The sequence below is a fragment of the Spodoptera frugiperda genome, chromosome 25 (assembly GCF_023101765.2).
Source record: "Spodoptera frugiperda isolate SF20-4 chromosome 25, AGI-APGP_CSIRO_Sfru_2.0, whole genome shotgun sequence".
NCBI lineage: Eukaryota > Metazoa > Arthropoda > Insecta > Lepidoptera > Noctuidae > Spodoptera > Spodoptera frugiperda.
This window is the reverse complement of record NC_064236.1, coordinates 21036266-21047221: the sequence shown is the minus strand read 5'-3', so window position 1 is coordinate 21047221 and position 10956 is coordinate 21036266. Positions and strand designations below refer to the sequence as shown.

Sequence of the window (10956 nt, the reverse complement as noted above, 5' to 3'; positions counted from 1 at the left end):
TTATACGGCTTTCATGTGACGTTTTATTGCGAAATTCATGCAAAACACCCACATAAAAGGCGATAGGTAGGTAACTAGGGGTAGGGGGTAGGGGCACGATTTTTAAGAATACAAAGATAATCAAATAAAGTGTGTAATTAGGAAACGTAAATATAAATTCAATAATATAAGGCCTCGGCCTCGAATTTTGCGGGCAGCGGGGCGGCGGCGGCGGCGGCGCGGCAGCGGCAGGATCTTTTGCGTATAATCAAATGGACCGGTTTTCGAAAACAGCGGCGCGGGAGCGGCGCGGGAGCGGGCAACGAGCGGTGCACTCCAGTCAAGCGGTGACCGCCCGCGTTGCGCGTCTGCATTGTAGTATAGTGTTGTGTACCTACATTTTTTTGTGACGTATCAAAATGTCCTCGGACGTGCAAGAGCAAATGATTTCGGCAATCTTTGAGAGGACACCCATACGGAACAGCAAAGATGTGAACCATAAAAATAGAAGAAAAATTAACCAATTATGGGAAGAAATAAAAAACGAACTGAATATTGAAGACTAAAGCAAAAACTGAAATCACTCTTGATAGTTTCAAGAATATAGTCAAAAGTTTCTACACTCATTCTAGTGTAGTCGTAGAATTTGTCGGGATTTTGTCTCTGTTCTTCATAATTTCGATAAAACTCGCCATTTATTTTCCTTGCCCTATAGTAGGTCTTCTTCTTTAGCCCACAGTAAATCGAGCGTTAGGAATAAAATTGAATCAAAAAGATGTCGTTCGCTAATAAAAACAAATATCTCGACAACACAACCACGAACACAACACTACACCGCTGTAGTGCCGCGCGATCTGCCCGCTAGTTTCGAGAACGGGTCCGCCGCCGCCGCCCCGCTCCCGCTCCCGCGCCGCCGCCGCCCCGCTGCCCGCAAAATTCGAGGCTGAGGCCTAAAAGGGGTAACAACATATATTATGGTTCAATTATTTATTTATTTAAAAAGCTTTATGCACATGTACATGGGTGGACATAATGCCGTTGGCATTTTCTGCCTGTCTGACCCTTGGGTGGTGCAGAGTACATACCAGGCGGGTGCATGGAACATGATAGATATCTAAAATGGGAAAAAATAAGATGTATTTCGGACATATAAACAATAATACATACCAGTACAATGTATACAATGTGATAGGTGTGGGACTTCTAACCCGTTAAGGCTGAGTACTACATCTAATTTTATCGACAAAAAAGTAATATGGGGGTTTGAAACCCCAATTGAAAATATTGAAAAATAGCGATTTTTTCGGTAAAGATTATTCAGAAATTATTTTTTTCTCACCAAAACATTATCAAACATATGAAAAAAGTAATGAATTAGTTAGCCAAGGTTTGTCGCTACGTTGGTAAGCTACCGTTTGTCGTTTTTTTTTGTTTCTACGACGCATACAGCCTTTGATATCACATAAAGTAAGAAAATTATTAAAATAGCCATAATTTTAAGGGGAGGGGATTCGACCCCTTCGACCCCCGACTTTTGTCCATAAAATTAGATGTAGTACTCAGCCTTAACGGGTTAGAAGTCCGAACCCTATCACATTGTATATATTTATAATATTGATATAATATAATACGATACACACATATAAACATATACATCTATTATATAAAAATAAGTCGGGTTTTCCTTCCTGACGCTATAACTCCAGAAAGCACGTACTGATTTCCACGGTTTTGCATTCGTTGGAAAGGTCTCGGGCTCCGTGAGGTTTATAGCAACGAAAATCTAGGAAAATTTTCAATAGAAAAGCGGGAAAATAGGGAAAATCATTTTTTAAATACAGCGCCATCTCTGATACATAGCATGTACTACAAACCAATATTTTAAGTAGATGGCGTCGGTGCGTGACACATTGCTTGACAGCTACTTATTGTTTTCTTATCAGTTAATTTCATGTAACAAACCGGTATTGTGTACACTGTGAAATAATGAAAAAAAAGTAAAAAAAATTAGTTATTCGTTTCTTAACATTTTAATTGGAAACCATCAAATCAATCAAGTGTATTGTGTACATTTTTATTCAATTTCAACAGCAGGTATTTGTCTTTAAGGTGGTAAGTTGAACTGTGTAAATTATGTGGATCGTGCATTTGAGGTTAAATTCACCACTCTGTCTATAGCCCAGAATGCCTAGAGGACGACGTGCGAACATCGGCCGCCGCACAAGACATGCAAGTCAGCAACAAGTGTATTCACAGAACTTAAGCGAAGAAAGACAAAATATAATAAGAGAAAATGCACGATTGAGACAACGCGTGAGCACACGAAGATCATTGGCATCATACAATCGCTTGGCATTCCAATATGATCCCACTGCAAACTACAGTGATGATGAAAATTTAAGTAGATATTGGACCAATGACGACTGTATGCCGATATTGCAATGCGTTAAAGTTCAAAAGAGAAACGGCTGGATTGTGCTGCGCAAGTGGAAAAGTCAAACTGGATCCATTACTTACACCACCACAGCCACTGAAAGCATTGTTCGATGGAAATGATCCCGATTCCAGCCATTTTCTTCAACACATCCTTGAATACAATAACTGCTTTCGCATGACTTCCTTTGGAGCTAATATCATTCGAGAAGGCGGCTTCATGCCGACTTGCAAGGTAAAAGATACAACACACACGATCAAAAGTTACACCATATTCTTTAACAAATGATTGTTTGCAATTACAGATACAAGGACAAATATATCATTTGCATGGTTCAATGGTGCCAACACCAGATGAACCGCATCAATTTCTGCAAATATATTTCATTTCGTCGATGGTGGATCAGCTGAATGTGCGGTGCAATATACAGGGAACAGAACAGTTAAAGAGACGAATTATTGAACAGTTGCAAGCATTTTTTCACGCTAATAACGCTGTGGTTAATATGTTCAAAACAGCATTGGAACGAATGCCACAAATTTGTCATAAGAGCGGATTGTACCCCAACAGGTGAACATGTGCGAAGATTCAATGCACCCACCGTTAATGATGTTGCTGCAATTATTGTTGGCGATCCAACTAAATCGCGAGACATTGTCGTTCAGCGAAGAAGCAATATCATGCATCGTGTAAACGAGACACATCGTTTGTACGATGCGTTACAATATCCAATCATTTATTGGCAAGGGCAAGACGGATACGATATCACGTTGAAGATGGTCGATCCAATTACAAGTAAGATGGTCGATCCAATTACAAGTACAATATTCACACACTAATTATTGCTATTATTGGTTTCCATTAACAATTCATTTAATTTTGCATTTTCAGGCGTATCAACGAATAAAAATCTAAGCGCAATGAATTACTATGATGATTCGTACACATGAGGAGAATGTCATTCTGAAGTGCCGTCGGCTATTCCAGCAATTCGCTGTCGACATGTATGTCAAAGTCGAGACAGAACGTTTAGCGTTCATCCGATTCAATCAGGCAAAGCTACGATCTGAGGACTATATACACTTGCGTGATGCTATTCATTCAGATGGTGATGTTGAGAGTGTTGGACGTCTGACGATTCTCCCATCATCTTATATCGGAAGCCCACGCCACATGCATGAATACGCTCAAGACGCTATGACATACGTACGAAATTATGGAACTCCCGATTTATTTATTACGTTCACATGCAATCCGAAGTGGATGGAAATTGAACGTGAGTTGGAACCGGGTCAGAAACCGCAAGATCGCCATGACATAATCGCCAGAGTATTTCAACAAAAACTCAAGGTTATGATGGATGTGCTTACTAAGTATCGAGTTTTTGGTGACACACGTTGTTATATGTACTCGGTGGAATGGCAGAAGCGTGGACTACCGCATGCTCATATCCTAATTTGGTTGCTGAACAAATTACATTCAAATGAAGTGGATGACATCATATCAGCTGAAATTCCTGATCCAGTCACTGATCCCCATCTACACGACATTGTGACGACACAGATGGTGCATGGACCGTGCGGTGCATTAAATCCATTATCGCCTTGCATGGCTGATGGAAAGTGCACAAAACGATATCCGCGACCGTTAGTTGCTGAAACAGTTACAGGGAACGATGGATATCCAGTTTATCGTCGGCGTTCAAAAGAAGATAATGGTCGAACTATCAAAGTTAAAGTTAAAAATCAAGAGATTGAGATCGGAAATGAATTCATTGTACCATATTGCCCGCTGCTATCACGAATTTTCGAAACACATGCAAACGTTGAGAGTTGTCATTCCGCCAAATCAATCAAATATTTGTGCAAGTACGTCACAAAAGGCAGCGACATGGCTGTGTTTGGTATTGCGTCGGAAAATGCGAATGACGAAATCAGCAACTTCCAAATGGGCAGATACGTCAGTACTAATGAAGCACTGTGGCGATTATTTTCATTTCTAATTCATGAAAGATATCCCACAGTTGTACATTTATCAGTGCATTTGGAAAATGGCCAAAGAGTTTACTTCAATGAGGCTAATGCAGCACAACGAGCTGAGAGACCACCATCGACAACATTGACTAGCTTCTTTGCAATGTGTGAAGCAGATCCTTTCGCAGCGACGCTGATGTACGTTGAAATGCCCAAGTATTACACTTGGAATCAATCAACAAAGAAATTCCAACGTCGCAAACAAGGAACCCCAGTTCCAGATTGGCCACAGGTGTTTTCCAGTGATGCACTAGGTCGCATGTATACTGTTCATCCTAGAAATGATGAATGTTTTTATTTGCGACTGCTGTTAGTAAATGTACGTGGACCAAAATCATTTGCGCATTTGAAAACTGTGAATGACCACCAATGCCAAACTTTTCGAGAAGCATGTCAACTATTGGGTTTGCTAGAGAACGATTCTCATTGGGATTTAACACTTGCGGATTCAGTTGTTTCATCAAATGCGTACCAAATACGAACGCTGTTCGCAATTATCATCACCACATGTTTTCTTTCACAATCAATTCAGTTATGGAACAAAATACAAAGATGACATATGTGAAGATATCTTGCATCGCTTGCGCATTCAAACGAATAATCCTGACATGCAAATAACCGATGAAATCTACAATGAAGGATTGATTCTGATTGAGGATCAATGTTTGACTATTGCAAACAAGCTACTGATTGAAGTAGGAATGATTGCACCAAATCGATCGATGCACGATGCATTCAACCAAGAATTAAATCGAGAGCTGCAATACAATGTTGATACATTGCAGGAATTCGTTCAAAATAATGTGCTGTTGCTGAATGAACAGCAAAAACAAGTATACGAAACATTAATGCAAGCGGTGGACAATAATACTGGTGGTCTATTCTTCCTGGACGCATCTGGAGGAACAGGGAAAACATTTGTCATTTCATTGATTTTGGCCACTATTCGATCAAGATGTGACATAGCTTTGGCGTTAGCATCATCTGGAATTGCGGCGACTCTTCTAGATGGCGGTCGTACTGCACATTCTGCGCTTAAGTTGCCACTCAATTTAAACACAATTGATACTCCAACATGCAATATTTCACGATCCAGTGCAATGGGAAAATTGTTGATGCAATGCAAGCTCATTGTTTGGGATGAGTGCACAATGGCACATAAGAAATCACTTGAAGCACTTAACTTCACACTGAAGGATCTTCGGCGAAATAACAACATCTTTGGTGGCTTAATGATATTGTTGGCAGGCGATTTCAGGCAGACGTTGCCAGTAATTCCCCGTGGAACGCCTGCAGATGAATTGAATGCTTGCCTGAAGGCATCACCTTTATGGAATAACGTAAAAACGTTATCGCTAACCACTAATATGAGAGTTCAACTTCAAAATGATCAAAGTGCTGCACAATTTTCAAAACAATTGTTAGCTGTTGGAAATGGAAAAGTCACAGTTGATGCGACATCTGGATTAATTACTCTCACCAACGACTTTTGCCGATTTGTAGACTCTCAACTAGCTCTTATTGAAAATGTTTTTCCAAACATTAGTGAGAATTATCAGAATTATGCTTGGTTAAGTCAACGAGCAATTCTTGCCGCAAAGAATATGATGTACACGCACTGAATTTCACCATTCAATCAAAAATCGATGGCGATTTGGTGACATACAAATCCGTTGATTCCATAACAAATCCCGATGATGTAGTACATTATCCAACGGAGTTTTTAAACTCTCTCGAGTTACTAGGATTTCCACCACATAACTTGCAACTCAAAGTTGGTACAGTTATTATGATATTGCGTAATTTGAATCCACCGCGACTTGCAACGGTACTCGACTTGCGGTAAAAAGACTTATGCCGAATTTGATTGAGGCAACCATTATTAACGGAAAGTACGCAGGTGAAAATGTATGTATTCCTCGAATACCAATGATTCCGACTGATCTTCCGTTTGACTTCAAACGATTGCAATTTCCAGTTCGCCTTGCGTTCGCAATGACAGTTAGCAAGTCGCAGGGCCAATCGCTTAGTGTTTGCGGGATAAATTTAGAAAATCATTGTTTTTCACATGGGCAGTTATACGTTGCGTGTTCACGAGTTGGAAAACCATCCGCTTTGTTTGTGTTAACGTCAGACCAAAAAACAAGAAATGTGGTTTACCAAAGAGCACTTCAATGAAACGAATGATTTGCGGACACGTATAACGATTCGATTCAGTATTTACTTTGTATTCACTTTCATTCACTTAGAGAAGTTCAACTAAATAACACTTAATTTATTTTAATCTAAATGAATTCATTACTATTGTGAAATGAAATAAAATTTTTCCTTTTCAAATATAAAACAAAAAAATTTTTTTCGTTCATCTTTTAATCACCAAACGAAATGTTACATAAAACGAAGCGATCTGGTGGCGAAACGGAGTTCGCCGGGTGTGCTAGTCACATTATAATTATAATTAATTCTAAAACTTAAACATTAGAAAAACATTTAAACCTAAAAAATATCTGAAGCTAGTTCAGGATACACAAGAAAACGACTAGAAGTATTTCCATCATTAGTATTCCCGAATCCGGGTTTTGGTTTATCGACTATTAAGCCCATTTCCGACTTAAACCTATGTTGGATTGGAGCTGAGCGCTGTTTCACATTTGCTTTGTCATTTTCATCTCAAAGGTTTAATTTTTTAACTTCAAGCTTATGTGAAGTAATCACTCAGGTCATCAAAGGTTTTAGTAGGACGATCCGGAGTGGATGTTCAGGGTTTGGAGTTGTGGACAGTCACTTTACACTTGAAATCTTCTGCCAAATAAGTAGAATAGTTGAACAAGAAGCGTTTATGATTGCCTCCAGAACTTTTCCATTTTTCAGCAAATTTAAGAATTTTCGCTGATATGGTTCCTTAACTCTTTCATAGAATCATCGCTGATACTCTATGGACCGTGTCTGTTCCTTATATATTGATATAATGCACTGGTACGATATTATTTTGGGTATTTACGCCATTCTTCCAAAAACTCAATGTTTGAAATTGTTCCTTCGATGTCTAGAAAATCGTGAATTTTATGACTACTAAAAATCAAAAGCTAATAGATATAGCTATGAAATATAAAAAAATCCACCTGGGGAAAAAAGGGGAGAGATAGTTTCTGGTCCATTAAACTTTAAAAACGTCGAAAAAATATCAACATTGCACGTTTTGCAACATTGCACGTTTTGTAAATAGCAGAGAAAAACTATAGGTACTTTAAGTATCAAAATAAAAAGTGCATACCTTCAGCTACAAAATCCGTCACAGTTTTTTTTTTCACAAGTATAAAATTCACTAGGATATGTTGTTTCTCGTTAGAAGCGAAATTGCAACTAGTTGACGCTTTAATTACACTTTATCCGTATAACAGCCCTTATATTAACTCAGTAGTGATATTGGCTACGTATTTTTCAATAGTTAGTTCTTGGAAATTCGGAAGTGACTTTTGTCTAGCTAGCATGTTCAGGATGAATCACTGTGCGGCGCCATATGGGTTAATATTAAAATAAATACTTATTAAAGTGATTTTTCGAGAAGATCTCGTAAAGCACTAAATACATTTTTATAAGTTTTTATTTTATATTGAAATGATTGGAGGTAGAAACTTTGTGTCCGCGTGAATTTAGTTTTAAAAGTTGTGTAAGCCGAAATCTCTCATTCTTTTTTGAGAAAATATTTAGTAGTTTTTTTTATTCCGATTGAATTTAGGTAATTTTCGAAATCATTTATCTACTAACTGTTTTTTTTATAAATAATAAATGATAAATGATATTTATTTCTGTAAATAGATTATAAAATAACACTTTTACACGTCAATATTTCAAATAGCTAGATGAGGCCGGCATTTCCTATCCGACTACTCTGAGAAGAAATGCCGAAACAAACTCAGAGGTCATAGTCTCTTTTAAAGTCCAGACAAAATCAATTAGAGATGTCGGAGAACCGTGCAAGTTTATTCTGTAGTGGTCTTTTGAGGAAAGAACCACAGCAGTTTGAGCGGACCTGTTCAGATGGCAGCACGCATGTGTCAGTTTACAATTAGCTCAGCTGACGGCTGTTGCTGAATGATCCGACGAACAATACCAACCAAAAGAACATTTGGGTAGGCCACACAAATGCTCACACTGTCAGAATATAATTAACTAAAAGTGAAATGACTAGGCAAACTCTCGCACGGTCCTCAAACTAACAATTTTAAAAATAATATGTAAAAAAAATATCGAATGATATTAATGTATATCATGTCAAATTGTATAAAAATGTAACTTGTGTTACAAACATGTCAACATGACCTGTGTGGACATTATAGCGGCTCACTCCCAAGCCTGACTATCATCTAAGTAGTCTTTAATTATATGTTAATTATACAACGTGTAACAAAATACCCATATACATCAAGAAGGACTGATGAATACAGGTTGAGTAGAGTCTCTACACGAAGTTTCAGCTTAAAATACGATAAAAAAATTTTTTTATCCAAATACTAGGTATCGCATGGTTCTTGATTTTAAATCATACATACATGTCACAACACTACGGGGGTCACTTGCTAATATTACGAAACATTTCTTCTGTCAATCTGATTGCCTAGTACCTGTCTACCTAATTTTGAATCACGCGGCGGCGCGATTTGAAAAATTCATAACTTGGTACCATGAAAACATGAGTTTAAAAAACCCTTACCGTATCGTTTGCTATGTTATCTAGAAGCCGTGCAATTGATATGTATACCCCCTTTTTGTTACACGTTGTATAGTGGGAACAATATATTTGTTTTTACTTCTAGTGTTTATATTATGTATATCACAATACTTTTTGAATAAATTAATGTTTTTGTGAGCATACACTACATTTTCATAAATGTATTGAGAAAATATATTTTGATATAGGTTGTATAAACGAGCGAGCGGTTTTATAATTATGCGAGATATGATTAGAGCATTCTCTAATACTTGATATGTATACATAACACTATTTAGTTCGGCTTATGTGTGTCAGTGTACCAATGTATTTAAAGGTAAACTTAGTACAATACTATAATATTATAAATATGGTACAATATGAAAATTAATAAATTATAACAAAGTTGGGAACTACTAATTAATTATTCTTTTAGTTGATTTCGGTGCCAATTTTTTTAAAGTAAAGTTCATGATGTAGGCTTGTTGCTGCTATATTACATTAGCTTCACTTGGTTACAATTTTCTCATTTCCTTGTGAACGAGTTGAATGTTTCTCTAGATCTAAGCAATAATGTAAAGTAATTTATCGATTTCGGTCAAGTCATTCGGTAGTAACACGCTTACATTATATTTCAGTGACTTATTGTAATTTAGATACATGTGAATATTTTGTACTAAAATACTGACAATGTTCTTTTTGTTACAGTGTGCGCGATTTCTCTCAGAAGCTGAATCTTGCCCTGAATCAAGTAAGTAATTGTAGTATATACTAGCTGTTACTCGCCACTTCGTCCGCGTAGAATAATGACTTGCGATAGAATTTGGCTTGTAACAAATGTCATCAGAATCGTTTCAGTACCTAAGTTATAATATTTATTAGTAATTTTTTTATAGTTTTTCCCGTACAGGACCCGTTCCTGGGAGGTTTAAGGACGCCTTCTCAAATCTGACGTAAATAAGCTATTTTTCGGTACATATTGCAACCAAAAGAAACTTAACTGAACATAACTAACAATTACAATAGATAAATCACTTCTTTATCTACAATAATATTGATTTGTAATGTGAAATATGTTATATTTTATTATTGCAAACACTATTTTTCTTTACCTCTTCACACAAAATTGACAAAAAGGGGTTGAGTTTAGGAACATTTTACTGCTACTACACCCATAATTCTGAATCTCAAAAAATATACCGGGGAAGCAGACATAAACAAGAATTATAAGAAGAAAGAGAAGAATGTACCCAAGAAGTGGGGAACATGAAGCACACAAAAAACAGAGAAAGATCAGAAGCAGGAAAGGGTACTGAGCCCCAAATAAAGTTACAGCACTGATGAAGACAACTTTGAGGACTCTAAAGACATATTAGCCAGGCCACAGCTTTTGTCTCAGCCAGGGCACTCTCCCTCGTTGCCGGTGGAGCAGCCTGCTAAGCATCTACGCAAGCAGCCTGATCGTTATCCTTTTGATGTGGAGTGTGAAGGTCTAATTAGAGAAACGAGTGCTAGTGAAATATCTCTAGATAATGTGTTGAATGGACCAGAAAGTGAACAGTGGAAAGTAGCTATTCAAAGTGAACTTAAATCATTTAAAGACAATGATGCTTGGGAGTTAGTGGACATTCCTCACAGTGGCACTGTTGTACCGTATGTATGGGTCTACAATCGTAAAATTGATAATGATAATAATGTCAGGTATAGAGCCAGGCTAGTTGCTAAGGGCTTCACCCAAAAACCAGGCATTGATTTCGATGAATGTTTTTGACCTGTAGTTAGGCATTCTAGTTTGAGAT

At 37.5% G+C, this 10956-nt stretch overlaps 1 protein-coding gene across 1 annotated transcript; it reads left to right on the top strand.

Moving 5' to 3' along the window:
• The first annotated feature begins 3346 nt into the window (after positions 1-3346).
• On the top strand, positions 3347-10928 carry LOC118264821 (uncharacterized). Its single transcript, XM_050704029.1, has 3 exons — positions 3347-4755; positions 9866-9908; positions 10557-10928. The coding sequence occupies exons 1-3, from the start codon at positions 3347-3349 to the stop codon at positions 10926-10928; spliced, it is 1824 nt and encodes a 607-aa protein (XP_050559986.1).
• The last annotated feature ends 28 nt before the right edge of the window (positions 10929-10956 follow it).

What these genes read in the sequence shown, in the direction of transcription:
- LOC118264821 (XM_050704029.1), top strand. Translation starts at nt 3,347, where the DNA reads ATGATTCGTACACATGAGGAGAATGTCATTCTGAAGTGCCGTCGGCTA. An exon ending in TGTTTTTATTTGCGACTGCT is followed by an intron (nt 4,756 to 9,865) that starts GTTAGTAAATGT and finishes TTTTTGTTACAG; the next exon opens with TGTGCGCGATTTCTCTCAGA. An exon ending in TGAATCTTGCCCTGAATCAA is followed by an intron (nt 9,909 to 10,556) that starts GTAAGTAATTGT and finishes CTTTTGTCTCAG; the next exon opens with CCAGGGCACTCTCCCTCGTT.